The following is a 22,747-nucleotide window of genomic DNA, read 5'->3' as shown; positions in this document are numbered from 1 at the left end:
TACTTAAATTCTATTGGCACCTTAAAGATTTCATGTCATTGCTTTGAATATCTTCATTGCCTTTGTGAAAGCATAGGATTACTGCTGAAATTTTCATGGAATTCTGTATATGTTAAACACTTAATACATATCAGGTTGCTAATGTTCAGAAAATGTAGGTAGCCTTTAGAAATAATGGGGTTTGGATATTTCTTTTGTTAAATTCTTATAGTTTACTTGAATAGTACAGCTTTTCAGCTTACAAAGTTCTTTCCAGCAGCTAGTGATCTTTTTGTTCAATTTGCAGTAAATATTGGGAATTCACATTTTAAACTATCAGTTATGTGTTATGATGGTAAATTTTCAAGACCTGTTTTTTATATATATTATTTCTTCATGTATGATCCTGACCTTTTTCTCCTAAAGAATAAGCACTTCTTAAATTGTATTAAGTATTTAGGATGAAATCTTATCCTTTTGTTTGTTCCGTAACTTTACTGTCAGCAAATGATTTGGGGTTTAGTAGTTTAATAGCCCAGTGGACTTTAATTTTAGTTAGTGTGATATCACATCATACCAGTGGGGCTAGTGTGCTTAATGCACATCATGTTCTATGAACCTCTTTTTTTAAATTCAAGTTTCACAAAACAGTAACGTCCTTTTGTTCCTTGGGCTACCTGTATCTTAGTAAGTTGGTTACTCAGGGGACACATTTGTTCTAAATGGTTTCTGTAGCACATTTTGAGGCCACATTGTGGAAATTCATTGAGAAACAGGTTTAATTGAGTTTAGGTTTTTTTTTTCTTTTAGAGTGTTATCTTTGAAAATGCCAATTAGCAAAATTTCTGAGTAAAATTTATGTTGAAACTCTTCTTTTTCTTTCAAAGTTAACAAAAACCTGTTTTAAAAATTAGGAATTAGATTTCTTTCTTTGTTGACATAAGTAGCCAGAAATATGGAGCTAACTAAATTACATCAAATTTCAGAGACTAATAATGATACAGTTGGGAAAAGGGAGCTTCTACGCCACCTGTACTCTGAAAGACTAATTTAATTAGAGGTAGTGATATTTCAGTGTAATTTGTTAATGGGTACATTCTGCAAAAAAAAAAAAAAAAAAAAAAAAAAAAAAACCTGCCTAAGCACTGATAATTTTATATATTTTTAGCTGGATTCTGTCAAAAGAAAGAGTTTTCATTGAATTTCATAGCATAGAGATGCCTGGAGGAAGAATATCAATGAAGTGAAGAACAGCTTAAAAACTTTGGAGTTATTAGAATGTATACAAGGGAGAACACAATAATCTTGCTGCTTTCCCAGTAGTTTCATATATAAAATTGTATGCATAGCATTACTAGACTACTGAAAGCTAAATTTTATATTTTTGATATCATAATCATTCTTCTATATCATCCCTACTGCTGTTTTGATTTTTTTTCAGTTTTGTATTAAAGAAGAATAATATAGCACGTTAGTTCTTTCTTTTATTTGTGGCAACTTGTATACGTTAGTTAAATATGACATGACTTTTCCTGGAAAGGAAATGAAATAGCAGCTCCTAATAGACTTTGTAATATTTTGGGGAACATTATAATAAAAACTTTTTGGTAGGGAAATATCAATACTTGTAGTAATTTGAAAAAGTTTTTTTTTTTGAACTTCACCTGCAACAAGTTTGATTCTGATTTATTTCATTTTTATAGACCTTTTGTCCTAATTTTACTGTTTTGTTGTAGGTCACTCAAGTTGAGGCCTTATTAGACATGATGGGCTAGGATGTGCCACACTAACAGTTACCACCAGTTTTCTGTGTTTAACACAAAAACCGATATTCATGCTAAGTCCATTGTAGGTATGGATGACTCTCAGGGCAGTTCTCCATGGGGGTGGTTCACTCATCCTGTGGGCTTGATCTTGTATTACCTCCAGCTGGCCCGTTCTTTCATAATTACCAGAAAGAATGACCACTGCAGGGGAGGAGGGCATCAACTTTTAAATGCTTCTGCTGTAAAGTGATATGTGTCCCTTCTACCTGCTGATTCTGTTGACCATGTCGTCATGCTTAATGTCAAGGGAGATGAGAAGTGTAATCTTTCTGAATATCTAGGAAGGGGAGAAAAACTGAAGATATTTCTGAGCATCACTAATGCTTACATTTGTCTTAATATTTAGCAACATGGCAAGTAGATCCATGTTTCTGAGCTAGAATGCCATGAATGGAATACAGGTATGCTACAGATACTCACTGCAACTGTTTTTTAGTTTTCAATGTGGCTGCTAGAATTGATGAAATAACATACATGGCTGACATTGTTTTTCTGTTGGACAGCATTTGCCCTCCAGGCCATCAGCAGGTAGCTCCTTGGGCTGAGGAAGAATAATTTCCAGGTATCAAGAGGATGATCTCTAGGAGAGTGGTGGTGATGTCAGGCTATGGTTGTTCTAGCAAGGACTTGGCCTGCCTACCCTTGATACCTCTGTCATTCTGGTGTGATCCCTGGAAGGCTGTCTATAATTATACCTACTCCCCACGTCTGCTACCATGTTCAAAAGACATTAACCAAGATTTCTCAGCCTGTTCAAGCCACCATCATGTTTTGATCCAAATAGCCTTTACATTATTGATAGACTAGAAGGAAAGTTTGGTAATGGAGAGTAAAAGGACAATAGCGGGAAAAGATTTTGGCTAGAACTTCAGTGGTCTCATTTGATGGGCAAATCAGTGCCTTAGTTTTATCACCTGGCCTCCCAGGGGGAAGTAGAAGAATCAAAAGAAAATGACATTATTTTGTTGAAATGCTACATGGCACAAACAAAGCATGGCTGAAGACTAGACCAGGGCTACATGAATTTGGCCTCTTCTCTATGATTTAAAGTTTCACAGACAAATTCTGGTTTCTAGCTTTTCATAAAGCGTTGACTGGCGCACAATACTTATTGGTGACTTCATAGCCACTAGAATCCATGCCCCCCATGAATGATTAAGATATTAATTAGGTAATATAATAATGATCCCATCAAATTAGAATTCATGTGCTCTTGGGCTTTTTTATAGTGTTAAAAATGTGAAGACTTTTTACAATAAAATAGATAAAAATTAATTCACAACAGTTAATATTTGAAGGGATAATATTCAAAATCGTATATGCACTACTAAATATATAGTACATTGTTATTTGCCATAGCTACCCTATGTTATAATAGAACCACGAAACTCATTCTTCCTAACTCATAAATATTTAAAGTGATGGCTATGGTAATTACCCTGATTTGATCACTGTAGTACATGTACATGTATCAAAACACCACACTGTACCCTATAAGTATGTATAATTATATGTCAATTAAAATTAATAAAAATAATAATATTTAAATACTCTTATGGCTTGCTCTGAAAACTTCCTGCAATTGCAAACGCTTATTATTTTTATTATTATTATTATTTTTTTCTGGAGACTGAGTCTCGCTCTGTCACCCAGGTTGGAGTTCAGTGGTGTGATCTCGGCTCACTGCAACCTCCACCTCCCAGGTTCAAGCAATTCTCCTGCCTCAGCCTCCCGAGTAGCTGGGACTACAGGTGTACACCGCCACGCCTGGCTAATTTTTTGTATTTTAGTAGAAACTGGGTTTCACCATATTGCCCAGGCTGGTCTCGAACTCCTGAGTTCAGGCAACCCTCCTGCCTCAGCCTCCCAAAGTGCTAGGATTAAAGGCGTGAGCCACTGCGCCCAGCCTATTATTTTCTGTTATTTTTCTGAATAAGGCTTGTGTAGACCCATTGCAAGAGAGGTCTCCTGCATAACACTTCCCCAGATCATCTTCCTGACCAAGACCTCACTCATGGAGCAAACACCACAAAATTTCCCAACTTTCCCACCAAAATTCTTCAGTTAATCTCATCACAATTTTAATACCAATGTGTTTATCCTCAGTGAAGATTTTATGCAAGTATTTGTTTTTCACTATTCTAAAATAGAAGTTATATAAATTTTATCATTTACTGTTTTAGTGTGGTATCAGAAAATTATTAATTTTGTAAATTTTCTTAATTGCTTATTCTGTCTTCCCTCCCTTTTTCTTTTTACTCTTTCTTTGCTTTCATTTCTTTTTTCCTTCTGATTGGATTTCAAGGTTAACAATTAGTCAAAAGTCTTATTATTGATGGAAATCAATAATTAATTTTGTGTGTTTTAGAATTAAAGTGTTTATATTATGTTTAAGATACACATTTTTAGAAAAAAACTCCTTTCAGTTAAATTAGTTGATTTCTCTGGACACTAAATTACTAAAGAGAACAGTAAGTTCCAGAAACTGATGGTTTTCAAAATATATTTTGGTTATCTAGGAATGTAGAAAATGATTATATTGTATATATTTTTAACTTTTAATTACTAAATTAAATTCTAATTTAGATCGCTGTATGTTTAATTTTGAAGCTTTTTATTCGCTTTATTTTAAAGCATTTAAAATGCAGATAGTCTTAACTATATATTTTAAATACATATATTTACTTTATATTATTTATATATATACTTTATATTATTAACAAATAGATTTTCTAGATTTGTACATGCCTACAATCTGTTTTGTCTTAAGATTTCATTTCTACATATGTTTATTTTCCCAACACAAAGGATATTTTGAGAATAAATGCTGAAAACCGCTGAGCATCACTAGAATCCACCCCTCAAATTATTAAGATAATTGGGCAATATAATGATGATTCTCTTAAATTGGAATTCATGTGCCATTATAATTATTCTTACACATGGAGTAAACATTTCATTTGCATGCAAAAGTGATGAAGTGAAGCTACTTGCATGACACATTTTTGTGGCAGTCTGCCCCAAAACAGCCATGTTAGACGTAAGTAGTTTTGAATTCTCTTACACAAAAAGTAAGAATCCTTCTTTATGAGATTATATTCAGCACTATATGATCAAGTTTTAAAAGCCATCTTTTACAAGGTTTCACATATAATACTTTAAGCCAAAGTGCTTCCCTGTTATATGGAATTTCTTATTTTACCAGCCTATATGTTCACTATCAGTAGTAGACTGGAAACGAATGAAGCAGAAGAAATAGAAAAGGAGCCGTGTTAGCATAATGCTATCAGAACAGGCAGTGAGGGCATGTCACACATCGTAGTGACAGCGTTAATCAAATAGATTATTAAATTTAAAAAGTTATTGTATATTGATGACGTTAAGACATTAATATATTTGCTAATTAATAGACTTTTTAGAATCCTTGAAGATCATTATTTATTCTGAACAAATCAAAACAAACTTCTGTAGATTATGTATGCAGGGAGGCAAATAAATATTCATATTTCATGTTTTAAAATAGTCATATTGGCCAGGTGCAGTTGGTCTGTAATCCCAACACTTTGGGAGGCCAAGGCAGGTGGATCACTTGATCCCAGGAGTTTGAGACCACCCTGGCCAACATGGTAAAACCCTGTCTCTACTAAAAAATAACAAAAATTAGCTGGGCATGGTGGTGCACGCCTGTACTCCCAGCTACTTGGGAGGCTGAAGCAAGAGAATCACTTGAGCCTGGCAGGCAAAGGTTGCAGTGAGCCAAGATCACCCCACTGCATTCCAGCCTGGGTGACAAAGCAAGACCCTGTCTCAAAATGAAATAAAATAATTCATATTCATACATGAGGCTGGTGCTCTGGCCCTAGTGGCATGAAGCTATAAAGGCTATAGATGATATGAAGGTGTAAACATCAAGAGTTTCATCTGAGATGAGTTTTACTCACATAGCAGCTCTTGTACATAAAAGTTTGCTTATAAATCGTGATTCCATATAAGGTCATATATGAAAATATGAATCTAAATAAATCGCTACAGCTTTATTCAAAGATAAGGGATTAGATTATCACATTTACTGATATTTGCCAATGTGTACACAAGCTGTCCAAAAAGATACCTTTTTTCAAGAGTTAATTAAAAAAATACATTGTGTGTTTAAATGTTACTCTCTTTAGATTTGTTGAAGGAGAGTTATTCACTTGAAAAAGATAGCTTGCTTACCAGACATTTTGGAGCACCTGAATGAACTTAATTGAAAATTGCAAAGGCCATATAAAAATATTACACACACAGAGTTTATAGATATAAAGCAAAAGTTAAACTTTCAAAAAAGTATAAAAATGATTCACTTGTGTTATTGGTGTTATATTGAAAACCTAAAAAAAGTATTAAAACTATTAGAGCAATCCCTGTGAATGTTTGAAATTCATTATTTTGAAGTACTTAATAGGAAAAATTTTGAAAAACATTTGCATTTCCAAAGGACTTTCCACATTACATTTGTCTTTGTAAGTAAAGGAAGGACCATGAACTTTAATAAATTTAGCCCTCATGGCTCATGACAAGAAAGAACTTTCTATTATTTGGAGAAAAAGTGGTAAATACTATACTGCCCTTTACTCCCACTAACTCTTGTTAATAAAGTTTTCGTTGATAGTAATTAAGAATTTGATATTTCAATCAGGAGACATACAAAGATATTTTGTGAACACAAGGTCAAATTTATCATTAAAGATTTAAAAAATATTTCAGTTGGAAATTTTATGCATATTAGTTTATATATTCCCTAATACTCTGTATTTGTTTTCTTATCATAATTATATGCTATAAAGAAAATGGAATGACTTTTTTCACCAAGCTCTGTATAGACGTTCTCAACCTGTCTGTAAAACTGTCCCGTTGTACATGTGTGGAAAGGATTGGTAAGCCCTGACATGGCAACTAAATTATTCTAGGAAAAAAAATCATTCCTGTATGATATTTAGAAAGGAACTATTGTGGCAAAATGATACCTAAGCAGATTTTTTTTCAGATTTATGAGCAAATTCTTTATGTGGTAACCATTCTCCGTTGGAATATATATGTAAAAACACTGTGAAATACTTACTGTTGAGGCAGTTTCTCCCTACCTTCCTCCCTCCTAATGCCTTCATTAATTGAAATCTCATTCATTAATAAATACTGCTCTGTGGCTGTGGAAAAGAAACTTTTGTTAACGCTGTGAAACTATTTCTGTTTTCTCAATGCCTTTGAAAATAGCAATTAGTATGGAAAAAAATAAAAAGTCAAAGATACTTAGACATGAAAATATTTGAGTGTTCTCATATAATTGTTTCTAAATATGGTATAATGTTTACTTGAGCAAAAATTATAAACCATATGTGAGTATTTCCACATTTTCATTCATTTGGTTTATGTAGTGCTATTAACTGCTAATACATTTAATATATAAGATCTGTGGTTTCTTGTTAATATTTTATAAGGATATTATGGTTTTATGGTTAACATCATTTTGAGGTATTACCTTCAGAGCAAAAAAATTCTTTAAAATAATTATTTCCCTAGTGATTAATTTTATGTTCATCATGTTCACACAGTTTTATGTGGGCATTACCTTCAGAGCAAAAAATTTCTTTAAAATAATTATTTCCCTGGTGATTAATTTTATGTTAATCATGTTCACACAGTTTTATGTGGGCTAGAACACAGTAACTACATCTGATATATGTAAACTATGCAATATCTCTAATAATAAATTTGTTGTTTAATAGTATGATTTTTTTGCCATAATCATTTAATCGTGTATAGACTTAATTAATCCAGAGGATCAAGCCTGTTCTTTCAGTTGTCTAAGGAAGCGTATTTTCTTTTTTCCCATGTTATGATATTCTGGAGTTTCTACTTGAGATTATCTGAGCATAAGAAAATTTAATGTTGATGGAAGGAAGGTTGTTCTCTCAGGAAAAGATGTTCAAGCCAAATTTTAAAATCATTTTTGAAATAAAATTTTAACTGTTTACATGTGTCTGTTAAAATAGCATAACTTTCATTAAATATCAACTCAGTATATTCATACTTAGGATAATTACATAAAGGTATTGATTCGATTATATTATCCAACTCTGACTAATACCAGCTTGAGGCAATTCAATGGAAGCCATGTTTGTGAGAGATTGGGGATATTGACAACGAGACAACCATCCATTCCTTTAAGATATATCTGATAATTAGCATGTTTGACCATCATCTGTAAGAAATCTTATACTTTTTTAACTTAATAGACTTTACTTCTTGGACCAGTTTTATGTTAGCAGAAATACAGAGTTTCATATATCTCTCCCAGTACTTGGTTTCTCTGTTGGTAACATCCTGCATTAGTGTGGTATATTTGTTACAATTGACAAATAAATGACGATGCATTATTATTAACTAAAGTTTCTAGTCTGCAATAGGGTTCATTCTTTGTGTTACACAGCTCTATGGATTTTGCCAAAAACGTGGTGTTATGTATCTACCATCATAGCATCATACAGAATAGTTTCACTCCTAAACGTGTATTTTAAGATAAATTTGTCATCATCTCTTCTTGAAAGCCCATATATTAAAAATAATGAAACTGCTTCATATTTTGAAAAATAAAAGTTGAAAATCTTGTTCATTATGTTACTCAGAGTTCTGTACCTGCCATTCATAAGGAAAATGTTTTAATAACAGAAATAGGTTGGCTTCAGTGGACTATGTATTTCTCCTTACAGCAGTCAAATGTCCATGATATTAGCCTTATTTTCATCATCAAAGTTTAATTTTTGAAGCTAATTTAAATAAATTAAAGCACATCCCTTGTATATCTTCTCCCTTTCACATTGTTTCTATGTACTATTTTTATTTTTAAGCCTTAAAGTCTTTTTGAAAGGCTATGAACTAAAAAATATATAACTTATAAATTAAGTATATATTACTGGTATACCTAAGATTCTGTAACTTAACAGTTTTCCACTTTTTTCCTATTAACTTTTAAGCTTGTGTAAAATAAACAACTTGAGTAAGTTTTAGTGTTTGTTCCTAGAGCAGAGGTGAATCTTGTCAAATTCAAGAAGATATTCCTAGCTGCATCTAAGTCATAGGTGAACCAGACAACAGGCAATAAACCTTGACCAGTGGATGATAAATGGAATTCACATGTTATCCATTGAAATTTGAAAGCCTTTTAATTTGTGTGACTTGCAAATAATAAAATATGATTCACATGGAAGAAGCATATAATCATGAGCCAGGTACCATACATGGATTTCTCCAAAACCACAGGATCAAGTCAGGACTAATATTTCATCAAGGAGAACTTTTTCAGTTGACTTAGTTTTATCTAAGATATTGACCCAACTGATTAAATATACAAAGGGAATTATGTAATACACCACATTCCATAGAGCCTGAATAATGCCAAAAGATTTTGTGTATTTTAATATTTGAGCAAATGAGAATTAGCACCTGTTTTTAAAACCCTGAAAATTGTAATAACAGATATATAGGTTAGGGGCAGAGGTGATAGAAAAACCAATTGACTTTAAATGACTGACCTTTATACAATTTCTTCTAAAGTGTTTTCTCTAGTGTCAGACTCTCTTAGGTCAACCTCTTCTCATTCATAGGATGTGCAGTAAGTGACTTTTTGCAAATGCATTTTTTGCAAAGGCCTCCTTCTTTCCTCCCTCAAGCACTGTGACACCTGAATCCAAATAAGTAACAGTACAACATTAATAGAACAAGTGCCAGTGACTATGAAATCCCTGCTTCTGTCTGTCACACCCTTATCCCACCTTTGTTTCTCTTTTTCTTTTCTTTTCTTTTCTCTTTCTTTCCTTCCTTCCTTCCTTCCTTCCCTCCTTCCTTCCTTCCTTCTTTCTTCATTTCTTGTTTTCTTTCTTTTCAAAAAATTACAATAGGTTTTTGGGGGAACAGGTGGTGTTTGGTTACATGAATAAGTTCTTTAGTGGTGATTTCTGAGATTTGGTTGCACCCATCACCCGAGCAGTGTACAAGGTACCCAGTGTGTAGTCTTTCATTCCTCACCCTGCTCCCACCCTTTGCCTGAGTCTCCAAAGTGCATTGCATCATTTACACCTTTGCATTCTCACAGCTTAGCTCCCACTTATGAGCGAGAACGTAGGGTTTAGTTTTCCATTCCTGAAGTTACATCACTTCGAATAATGGTCTCCAGTTCCACCCAGGTTGCTGCAGATGTCATTAGTTTGTTCCTTTTTATGGCTGGGTAGTATCCCGTGGTGTGCATATAAATATATAAAAAAAAATATATATATATATACACACACACATATATATATGTATACACACACACATATATATGTACATATATATATATATATATATAAACGTGTGTGCAAGTATCTTTTTCATATAATGACTTCTTTTCCTCTGGGTAGATACTCAGAAGTGGATTTGCTGGATCACATAGTAGATCTACTTTTAGTTTTTAAAGGAATTACCACACTCCTTTTCATAGTCATTATACTAGTTTCCATTCCCACCAACAGTGTAAAAGCGTTCCCTTTTCACCACATCCATGCCGACATCTATTATTTTTTTTTATTATGGCCATTCTTGCAGAGTGAGGTGGTATTACATTGTGATTTTGACTTACCTTTCCCTGATAATTAGTGATGTTGAGCATTTTTTCATACATTTCTGTTCCATTGGTCTATATGCCTATTTTAATACCAGTCATGCTTTTTTGGTGACTGTGGACTTATAGTATAGTTTGACGTCAAGTAATGTAATACCTCCAGATTTGTTCATTTTGCTTAGTCTTGCTTTGGCTATGTAGGCTCTTTTTTGGTCCCATGTGAATTTTAGGATTGGTTTTTCCAGTTCTGTGAAGAATAATGGTGGCATTTTGATGGGAATTGCATTGAATTTGTAGATTGCTTTTAGCAGTATGGTCATTGGTCATTTTCACAATATTGATTCTGCCCATCCATGAGTATGGTATGTGTTTCCATTTGTTTGTGTCATCTGTGATTTTTTTCAGCAGTGTTTTGTAGTTTTCCTTATAGAAATCTGTTGCCTCCTTTTTTTTTTTTTTGTAGCTATTGTAAAAGGGGTTGAGTTCTTGATTTGATTCTCAGCTTGGTCGCTGTTGGTGTATAGCAGAACTATTGATTTGTGTACATCAATTTTGTATCGTGAAACATTGCTGAATTTACTAGTTCTAGGAGCTTTTGGGATGAGTTAGAGTTTTCTAGGTACAATCATGTCTTCAGCAAACAGCGACAGTTTGACTTCCTCTTTATCAATTTGGATGGCCTTTATTTCTTTCTCTTGTCTGATTGCTCTGGCTAGGACTTCCAGTACTGTGTTGAATAGAAGTGGTGAAAGTGAGCATCCTTGTCTTGTTCCAGTGTTCAGGGGGAATGCTTTCAACTTTTCCCCATTCAGTATAACGTTAGTGTGGGTTTGTCATAGATGGCTTTTATTACCTTAAGATATGTCCCTTCTATGCCAATTTTGCTGAGGGTTTTAATCATAAAGGAATGCCGGATTTTTAAGGTCACACCTTAAGGAACTAGAGAAACAAGAACAAACCAAACACAAACCCAGCAGAAGAAAAGAAATAACCAAGGTCAGAGCACAACTATATGCAGTTGAAACCAAAAAAGATACAAAAGATAAATGAAACAAAAAGCTGGTTATTTGAAAGATAAGTAAAACTGATAGACCGTTAACGAGATTAACCAAGAAAAGAAGAGAGAATATCCAAATAAGCTCAATTAGAAACGAAACGGGAGATATTACCACCAATACCACAGAAGTACAAAAGATCATTCAAGACTACTATGAACACCTTTACATGCTTAAACAACGAAATATACAGGAGATGGATAAATTCCTGGAAGTGTACAACCCTCCTAGGTTAAACCAGGAAGAAATAGAAACTCTGAACAGACCAATAACAAACAGCAAGATTGGAGTAGTAATTTAAAAGTTGCCAAGAAAAAAAATTCAAGGACAAGACAGATTCACAGTTGAATTTTATCAGACATTCAAAGAATTGGTACCAACCCTATTGACACTATTCCACAAGATAGAGAAAGAGAGAATTCTTCCTAAATCATTCTGTGAAGCTGGTATCACCCTAACCAGGAAGGGACATAAGAACAACAACAAAAAACTACAACAGACCAATGATGAACATAGATGCAAAAATCATCAATAAAATACTAGCTATAACAGAATACAATAGCATATCAAAAAGATAATCCACCATGATCAAGTGGGTTTCATATCAGGAATGCAGGAATGGTTTAACATCTGCAAATCAATAAATGTGATACACCATATAAACAGAATTAAAAACAAAAAATAACATGATCATCTCAATAGACACAGAAAAAGATTTCTTTTTAATGCGCTATTTACTGTGGTACTCTCAGAGGTCTAAATTTGGCATTATTCTCTTCATATGATTTTTCAGATCTTTTTGTTAATTTTATTGTTTTATATTAAAGCTTTAGATATGAGTGACTTATGTAATGAGTTTAGATTCTTTTGCACTTTTGTATGGGAGTAAACCTCTGGAAATCAAACAGCCGTGTGCATAGATGACTTGAAGTTTTCATCCTCATCTGCAGAACAGAAACAATGATTCCCACCTCAGGAGTCATTTTTAAGGTTAACATATGTGACATAATCTGAAGTGTCTTTTTCAGTGCCTCGCATTCCATAAGTATTAATTCATTTTCTTCTACTACCAACAACCTAATAAAAAGTAGAATTTCTTGAAGTCCCTGGGTTTTGTTTGTTCATTTGTTTGTGTTGCTAGATGTTACTATAGTAGGCTGTGTGTACTTCTAAGGTTCCCATCTGTTTCCTACTTTTTGAAAAAGTTGTAAGATATTAATGGATATTTAATGAGCACTTATACTGTTCCTGTGACCATCAAGTGTCATAAGAAACAAAAGAAGCAATACTTAACTCTCATGAAGCCAAAGTGAGTTTATAGTCTGCTTAGGGAGAGAAGATCCACTCATATGAAATTATTAATAGCCATCATTATAACTATTATTATTATAAACATAAAGTATCAGTGTGTTTCAGTGGACAGGAAATACAAATAAAAAATTTAGAGCAGTTCCAAATGAGGGCATAGGCCGAAATCTTGTGAAAGGCATCATGGTCGACTCTTCCCCCATAGTGATGGCCTGGCTCTAGGGCTTTGGTATGGAAAATGGGAGAGTGTCCCAGATAAGAATTTGAGCCTCTGGGGTGGAGCAGCACGAGGTAGGGGATGACTGCAGCCTCTCTCACCGGGCAATATATGTTTTAGAAAGTGGTGTAAGTAAAACTGAAGAGACCAGGTGACCCAAGAATTAAGAGAGCATTGTACTCTAGGTTAAAGATCTGACATATAATGTTACAGATTTTAAGCAGGGAGGAGAAAATCACAGCAGGTGTCTAGTCTAGCAATGGGCGTGCCATGACCAGGAACTGGGAAGACTACCCAGGAGGCTTATGTAACAGTCCAGGTGTTTATGGATGACAATTAATAATACTAGAGTGATCAGTTAACAAAAAAGTGTGCAGAAGAGTATGTAATTTTTCTAATCCAGATTATGTTTTTAAGGACCATGAATCCCTCTTGTAATATAAAAAAGTACTTTTTATACAAAAATATGGCAAAAGTCTCGTTTTGATTTCTCAGCAGGGTTCCAAAAAACAATTTTACATTTCATTTTTTGTCTTTAATGAAAGATGAGCAGTAGATGGCATTGTTCTGTAGAAAAGATTCCCATTTTTCACTTTTAAATCATGGGGCATGGAAGATGGAGTAATTAAATATCTTTTGGGATACTTCTACTCCAAAGACAAACATTTTGACTTAACATCATTTAGTTTGAGATATAACTTTTATTTTCGCTTTGAAATGATTGAAATATGAAAGATAATATAGATGGCATTATGTGGAAAATAATATATTCAGTAGTTAAAGTATTTTATGACTTCTATCAAGGATTTTATGGTTACTAAGGGAAATAAGCATGCCTGTTATTTAGATGTGGCTGTGTGCACGTCTCAGTGAATTTATTCTAATGACAGCAAAAGAACTGTCAGCAGCTTATATGTGCAGTGGGAAGGTTCATAAACACTTTACTTAGATCCTTGAGAAATGCACAAGGTGTATTTGATTATATTTTGTAATATGTCCCTATTAATTACATTCCAAAGAGTATCCTATGTAATTATAGCCAGAACATAACATCAGACGTTTACAGAAATAAAAAAATCATTTTTTATTTGATCCCTTTACTTGCTATTCCCATAGAATTTTTCTTCAGAAAGAACAATTAAGGACTTTAAAGGAATAATCTTCCTTAGAGAATATTTTTGTTTTCATTATTTTATTACATCTTGAATTTGTCTAGTTCTACACAAGTTCATGGTTTAATTTTTGTTTTATTACCTGTTGAGACAAGCTGTCATAGCATTTAAGACAGCAGTAGTTGTTGTTTTTTAAGTGTGAAGTCATTGCATGTATGATAGAGATAAGACACATTTTTGAATTCTTCTACTCTTGTCATCATTTTTTAAATTTAAAATTTCTTTTGGGATACACCTTTATTTTTATTTGTTTAAAATTTTTTAAATATGTTACTGCTTAATGGAAGTACTGTAAGCACTAAGAGGAATAGAAATTTGTAAATTATTTACCTGTTAATTACCATAAGATCTTACAATTCTAGAGCATAGTGAACATTCAACATTAATAAATGCATTGCTTTCTTCCTGTAAGCATTTGTTCCGAAATTATGTATTAAGACTGTGTGCCAGAAAGTATGCAGGGTATGCAGGATAACTAAGAACATTTGCCCCAAACTGCCTCTTCCAAGCAGTGTCAGACATTACTAAGAAACTGAGGTAGCAGAGCTCAGATCACTACATGAAGACTGAGAAAAAGGGGGTTTGTTCTACTTTGAGTGACTTTAGACCTGGGACTGAAGAGTGAGTGGAAGTTTGTAATAGGGTGGGAGGAAATACCAGTGAAAGATGTCAGGGTGAAAAGCAGGTGCACCTGAGGACCCAGTGTCCAGGAAGTATGAAAAGAAGGGGAAAGCTTTGGAAGAAGGAAATGCTAGGGCACAGCTCAGAACTACCATCTGGCATTTCATAGTATGAAAATGCTTTTGATATAATAAAATAAAAATAAAACTTCTGTGTTTCATGCTACTGTATTTTTATCCTTTAACCTAAGCAGGATGTAGGTTTAAGTATTAGGGGTTTTTTTTTGCCTTTTTGGTATAATTATAATAACTGACCTATTTCTTATCTTTTACAGTGAAGTTTAGCAACTGCAATGGAAAAAGAAAAGTACAATATGAGAGCAGTGAGCCTGCAGATTTTAAGGTGGATGAAGATGGCATGGTGTATGCCGTGAGAAGCTTTCCACTCTCTTCTGAGCATGCCAAGTTCCTGATATATGCCCAAGACAAAGAGACCCAGGAAAAGTGGCAAGTGGCAGTAAAATTGAGCCTGAAGCCAACCTTAACTGAGGAGTCAGTGAAGGTATAGTATCCAAATATGGCTTTAGGGCTGGTTAAAAATCAGATTTATACAGTTTGAACTAAATATATGCTTTGCTTCAGATCACATTAATGGATGGCCACTATTTGCATTTGTATCAACTTTGGTCATTTTAATAATATTTTGTTGTGTTTGTAATCTCTTAAGATACGTAGACTAAATATATTTTAAGCAACTAGAAATTGTGTTTTAAAGATTTGTTTATACTTTGAGATTTATAATTTAAGTTAGAAGCAGTTTGTTTTAAATTTCTTAGAAGTTTTACAAGCTGTTAAATAAAACCACAAAATAAACAATTCTTTACAAGATGTCATCAGTCAGATTTATTAGATGAGAAGTACAGATTTAAAGTAGTAACAGGAAAACATTTCTGGCAATGAGTATTGGGTTTTTGTCTTGTCCCTTAATAATCCAATTGGGGAGTATGAATTATTTATACTACCAACATGACTTTTTAGGAATGATATACTCCCTCTGGTGGAAGCTGCTGTGAGCCAAGATAAAATAAATGAGGTACATTTCCAACAGAGTGCCATTCAGTTCAATTCAACAAATATTTATTGAGCACTTAATTTGTATAAGTCATTGTTCGGAATTTTAAATAAAATACAGTAACTTCAGTAACGTTATGATAATATTTTCTGAATATTTTAGTTTTTTGAGTTAATTCAAAACAAATATGATGGGACACACCCATATATTCTGAAGTCCATGAACTATGGAACTATGACTACTACTTTTTTTATACTTATTTTACTGTGAGAGATAAAAACAGACACATTCATTTCTGGTATTTAATTATAAATGTGATATACATACCCACAATCAAACATGAATAATATATCAGAGGAAAATATATCATTTTTCTCTTATTTCAGTGTTGTGGTTTTATTATGTGAAATTTAATTTGTTAATCTATTAACTGTTGAGGGAAGTCATGTCATTGGGTAATATAAAGTGAAAACCCAGTAACTAATGGAGTGAAAAGATGCTTTTGTTGTTGATTTGCTGTGTTCCAGCAAACTAGCTTGGATATTTGTACTGAAGCAGCAAGGGCTAATGGCTAAAATGTCTACAGATAGAGGAAGAAACAGAAGAAAATGTTGACATCCAGCAGAGATTAATACCTAATGTGCAAAGTGGGTCATCTGCAGCATCCATCATGGCTGACATAGGTTTAGAATAATTACAGCATTAATTCTGTGGGATATAATAGGGTCATAAATATTTGAGACATTCCTTAGCAGTATGTATTAAACTTCTCTTGGAATTCAAATTATATTTTAGCATATCAAGATCTAAATTTAATGTACAGTAGCACATTACCTGAACTGTGGTTTAAACTAATGAGAAATATATAAAAGGGTACTATTAAATTTTGCTCAATATTAACTGCTATCTAAAAAGGTTTATAGAAACTGCAAATAGTTTACACAGCTGTGCCATATAATAAATTGTTTAGAATTCAATTTTTCAGATACACAGTATAACCCAAAAATTTTATGGTATTTTTCTGTTATTTTAATAGGGGGCCAGGGAAAAGGGCCTCCAGACTTATTTTTTGTTCATAATAAACTGTGATTCCTATGCTTTCAGGTATTCAATAATATTGATGTACTTTCAGAAAATGTGTTTCCTAGTACTCAGGAATGTCTTCTATTTTAATGTAAAGGAGTCAGCAGAAGTTGAAGAAATAGTATTCCCAAGACAATTCAGTAAGCACAGTGGCCACCTACAAAGGCAGAAGAGAGACTGGGTCATCCCTCCAATCAACTTGCCAGAAAACTCCAGGGGACCTTTTCCTCAAGAGCTTGTCAGGGTAAGGTGGCACAATTTTAACTGTTTTCATACCACAAGACAAATGTATGTTAAAAATATTTCTGTCTATTTTTTTTACAAAGTAGAATTTATGACATGTATATACTAAAAGTGTTTTTCTATAAAGATAGAATTTCTGTAGTGTTGTAGAAAGCCTGTTCTCATTTTCTTTGTTACCTTTTGGATTATTTATAAGTAGAGCTCACTTGTAGGTCCTGCACACTGTGGATTAGAAAGCTTGTTCAGTTTGTGACTACACAAGCCCTAAAGCCAACACATATTCCCAACCATACCATTTCCACTCTCATAACACACACACCCCTAAACTTCTCTGTCTGAAAGCTGGGCTCTCTGTGATGATCTTTGCCCTTTACAGATGGTTTTTGGGCCACAGAAAAAATAAAGGGCAATCATTGTTAAAAATGCCAGCACCAAATGCATTTGAGAGTTTTTTAAAGAAAAGAATGACCTCTGATACCATTAACAGAATCCCCAGGGCAATGTAAAATCATAGGCTTTCAAATCTGGGAGTAAGTTTTGTTTTTTTTTTTTTATTTACTCTAGATACATACCATCAGCTACAGAAAAAAAATGCAGATATTTTTGCATTTTAATAAACTTAACCCATTATTTATTACAAAAGTATAGTAAGACAAGGCTGCTGTATTCCCACTTATTAAAATGTAAATGTTTCTGTATATGATTATTTTAGCATTCTAACACATACTTACTGAAAGCCTTTTTTTTTAAATAAGCCACTTTAAAATATGTTGTATATTCTGTCCTAATGTACATTATAATTCACTTTAACAATGAATGTAACTCTAAATTAAGATACTGTCTCTTTTTCTACTTTAATGAAGTTTGAGAGAAAAGAGAATTTTGCTTTAACTTAAAAAAAAAAAACAGGCAGGGCACCTGTAATCCCAGCACTTTGGAAGGCTGAGGTGGGCAGATCACGAGGTCAGGAGATCAAGACCATCCTGACTAACACGGTGAAACCCCGTCTGTACTAAAATACAAAAAAAAATAGCTGGGCGTGGTGCTACTCGGGAGGCTGAGGCAGGAGAATGGCATGAACCCGGGAGGTGGAGCTTGCAGTGAGCCGAGATCATGCTACTGCACTCCAGCCTGGATGACAGATTGAGACTCCTTCCCCCCCCCCCCCAAAAAAAAAAAACCTAGATTTTATTGATGGATTAAGTATAAGTACCTAATACATAAGGATCTCTTATTTTTTCTCTGTACCTGCCTCCCTTCGTCCCCTTCCATAGCCTGTTCTGTCTCCTGTGACTGCTCATACATTGACTTAATTTTCTTGAGAGTAGTTGTATTTGGAGAAGGCAGTGAGCCTATAAATGATATAATGTTTGCGAGCATAAAAATATATTTTAAAATGCTTTCTTTTGTGCTTTATTATTAATGAAAATTTCAGGTGTCACTTAAAATGATACGGAAATCTTTGGTGTATTGAACAGTGTTAGTACAATGCAAGTACAGAAGTCTGACATTCAGGGTCAACCATAACTGTATTAGAGTTCCATTTGAGTATATTTCACACTATGGATAGACAATTAATTCTTGTTGTTACTGATGCAAAAAGGTAAATAATGTTTATTTTAATGAAATTGGACAGCTCTTACTATGTTAAATCGTCTAACCTAGAAACTCCCAGGACAGAGTTTGATTGTTTAAAAACTCTCACTTGTAGATTTGGAATTTTTGCACTGCTCCTAGTGAGTTTTCTTTTAGATGTTAATGTTGCCTCCAGTCTTTCTGGTGATAGATGACATCTCTTTTGAAGCCTGTCACCGAGAAGCAGAGGAAGAACAGGCACTAGGAGAGTTTCAGTGATTTTCTGGGGAGAGATGGTATAAGTTTGTAGCTGAAAAAGGGCATGAAGTGTGATGTGTCCCATCTCTGATAATGAGCTCATTTAGTCTCTCACTTAATGTCATTGTTTTCTTGATCCTCAGATTAGGTCTGATAGAGATAAAAACCTTTCACTGCGGTACAGTGTAACTGGGCCAGGAGCTGACCAGCCTCCAACTGGTATCTTCATCATCAACCCCATCTCGGGTCAGCTGTCGGTGACAAAGCCCCTGGATCGCGAGCAGATAGCCCGGTTTCATGTAAGATTCCAACCAGCTGATAATTCTGTGTATTAACAGTTCTAAATGTCTGCAGAGTTTACCATTGCCTCTTATATCAGTCTGAAAGCCTCAATACTGAGAGTTTTAAGAATTGTATCTGTAGTCTTTTGGTTTATTTTAATAATGTTATTGTTTTTATAGAATTGATAAATGCCCTGATAGAAAAACAAATAGTGCCCACAACAAAGAAAGAAGGAAGTGAAATTGCCTAAAATCTCATTACTCTTTACATATTGATACTTGCTTTCAGATATGTGGTTAAGAACCTATAAGAACAAATTTATATGAATGGAGTCAAATCTGTTAGATGTAAAATATATAGAGGTCACAGCATTGTTAATGAATGCATAGTATTCTAATCAAAGTGAATCCCCTATTCCTTTCTTATTTTGAATTTTCTTTGGGATTTCTTATTGCTAAGAACCTTTTGTCTAATTAGGAATGTTAGTGCTTGGTTTGTCCTACATTTTCTCCTTTTGTTTATTTCTAACATTGTCAATAATTTTCCCATAGTATAACATCATTTTTACACTGCAAAATTCATTTTTAAAAATTTTATCATACATTCTGTCTTTCCAGAGATGTTGATAAAGGCCTTCCCTACTCCAGGATGCCAGTCTCCCCAGTTTTACTCCAGGATACCAATCTCCCCAGTTCCCCAAATTTTTGTTGTATTTACTTTTTACATTTGAATTTTTAACCTCTGCAGAGTTATTTTAATAAAAGGAGAGACCCACTTTGTTTTTCCTTTATGACTAACTACTTGTCCCAACAGCATATATTGAATTAGTTTCCCCATTGATCCATCATCTACACTTAATCACTAAAACTTTCATCCCACATGTGCATGGATGTGTTTCCAGACTCTTATTTTGCCCACTGATACATTTGTTGAATTCTTGTACTTTTACCAACTTTTAAAATTACTGAAGTTTTTTCTTTTTTTTTTTATATTATACTTTAAGTTCTAGGGTACATGTGCACAACGTGCAGGTTTGTCACATGTATACATGTGCCATGTTGGTGTGCTGCACCCATCAACTCATCATTTACATTAGATATTTCTCCTAATGCTATCCTTCCCCCCTCATCCCACCCCACGACAGGCCCCAGTGTGTGATGTTCTCCACCCTGTGTCTAAGTGTTCTCATTGTTCAGTTCCCACCTATGAGTGAGAACAGTTATTGAAGTTTTTAAACTTCAATAGATTCACCTAGATCTAACAGACAAATAAGCATATGAGAAATTTAAAATGTCGTATGCACTGAGTATTGCTCTATACTTTCTCTTCCCAAAGACCTTGATTTCTTCATCATTCCATTTTTTAATATCATTGGAGGAATAGGTTATTCTAATGCTTTCCATATAGTTCTGAAACATAGGAAAAGAAGTAAAACTTCCAAACGTCTCACAAAGACAACATAGCATTAATAAGGAAACTTATTTTTAGATAGCACACAATATACCTGCCTCTGCTTAGACTAGTTTCTAATTTATGAATATAAATAAGATCAATTTAAAATTCTTAAGGATCTCTTCTTATAGGAATTCTCACTTTCTGAATTCCTGTGGTTAAAACTCAGGAAATGAGTATATTCAGGTCAATTTTGGGGTAAATTATTGCTAAGTGCTTGCTACTTGCACATTAAAAGAGCAATACCAGTCGGGTGTGGTGGCTCACGCCCGGAATCCTAGCAATTTGGGAGGCCAAGGCTGGTGGCTCACTTGAGGTCAGGAGTTCCAGACCAGCCTGGCCAACATGGTGAAACCCTGTCTATACTAAAAATAAAAAATAAAATTATCTGCCTGCGGTAGTGCACGCCTGTAATCCCAGCTACTCAAGAGGCTGAGGTGGGAGAATCACTTGAACCTGGGAGGCAGAGGTTGCAATTAAGCCGAGATCGTGCCAATGCACTCTTACCCTCCAGCCTGGGTGACAGAGCAAGACTGCATCTCACAAAAAAAAACAAAAACAAAAAAACCCATAACAGAACAGAATTAATTGTAGAATTGAAAGTATTAAGGTTCAGTATTCAGATTCAATATATAAGTATAATTGTTTTAGTATTAAGAATCTATTAATGTAATGTAAGATATTAAATAAGCCAAGGGAAAAAAAAGAATGATCTCTATAGGTATTGAATGGCAGTATTAAAATTTACATTGTTTTTATGTGTTTAAATAACCTCTGAATTTAAAAAAGGATATGTTGAAGCTTTTTTTAATTTGATAGAGTGTATCCAGCAGCAACCAATGGCAAGCATCAGACTTAACATGAAAACTGGAAGCATTCCAGTCCAAAAGAAACAATTAAAGGAGCACTAAACAGCCATTGGAAAGAATGAAATGAATCTATTCTAGAGGAAAGGATTTTGATATTCTGCCAAGTGTAGCCGAATGAATATTTTTGTTTAAAAAGAAAAATAAGATAAAGTTTCTAGAAGAATACCTATAAAACTGAGAACTGGGCTGGGGAGAGGAACAGCTATCGTATATACTCGTATATATATATATATATATATATTTTTTTTTGATGGAGTCTCACTCTGTTGCCCAGGCTGGAGTGCAGTGGCATGATCTCAGCTCACCGCAGCCGCCGCCTCCCAGGTTCAAGCAATTCTCCTGCCTCAGCCTCTGAGTAGCTGGGATTACAGGCACCCAGCTAATTTTTTGTATTTTTAGTAGAGACAGGTTTTCACCATGTTGGCCAGGCTGATCTCGAATTCCTGACCTCAAGTGATTCACCTGCTTCAGCCTCCCAAAGTTCTGAGATTACAGGCATGAGCTACTCACAGTGCCCAGCCATATACTAGTATATTTTTAATGTTTGTGAATGACTTTTACAATTAAGGAAAAGAAAAAAACTAGTGTCAATTTCCTATGTACACTTCTTTCTAGATTATTTTCTGTTGCCTTGATCTCTATCACTACTTTGTGCTACTTCCACTTCTTTTTTTTTTTTTTTTTTTGAGACAGAGTCCCACTCTGTCACCCAGGCTGGAGTGCACTGGCACAATCTCGGCTCCCTGCAACCTCGGGTTCAAGTGATTCTCTTGCCTCAGCCTCCCAAGTAGCTGGGCTTACCGACATATGCCACCAGGCCCGGCTAATTTTTTTTTTTTTTTGTATTTTTAGTAGAGACAGGGTTTCGCCATGTTGGCCAGGCTGGTCTCAAACTCCTGACCTCAGGTGATCCGCCCTCCTTGGCCTCCCAATGTGCTGGGATTACAGGCGTAAGCCACCATGCCTGGCCTACTTTCACATTTTTAATTACCTTAAGTCTGTCTTCTCTACTGGTTTAGGGAAGGGATTTTGGAGCTGGACACAACTGGTTTTGGATCTAAGTCCTGTCAGCAGAGACAGCAGTGACCTTCATAAATTTCC

The 22,747-nt window shown here is 34.3% G+C and overlaps 1 protein-coding gene across 2 annotated transcripts in view; it reads left to right on the top strand.

Moving 5' to 3' along the window:
- CDH2 (cadherin 2) overlaps nt 1–22,747 on the top strand; it is a 226,464-nt gene that overhangs the window by 148,399 nt on the left and 55,318 nt on the right. For both annotated transcript variants that reach the window (XM_523898.8, XM_016933484.4), the window contains 3 exons: nt 15,148–15,374; nt 17,065–17,211; nt 19,187–19,342. In XM_523898.8, coding sequence (XP_523898.3) covers nt 15,148–15,374; nt 17,065–17,211; nt 19,187–19,342 — 530 coding nt within the window. The remainder of the gene's footprint in view (nt 1–15,147; nt 15,375–17,064; nt 17,212–19,186; nt 19,343–22,747) is intronic.

Source organism: Pan troglodytes, chromosome 17 (genome assembly GCF_028858775.2).
Source record: "Pan troglodytes isolate AG18354 chromosome 17, NHGRI_mPanTro3-v2.0_pri, whole genome shotgun sequence".
In the NCBI taxonomy this organism is placed as follows: Eukaryota; Metazoa; Chordata; class Mammalia; order Primates; family Hominidae; genus Pan; species Pan troglodytes.
Note: the sequence above shows the minus strand (reverse complement) of the source record. Positions and strands in the feature narration are given on the sequence as shown.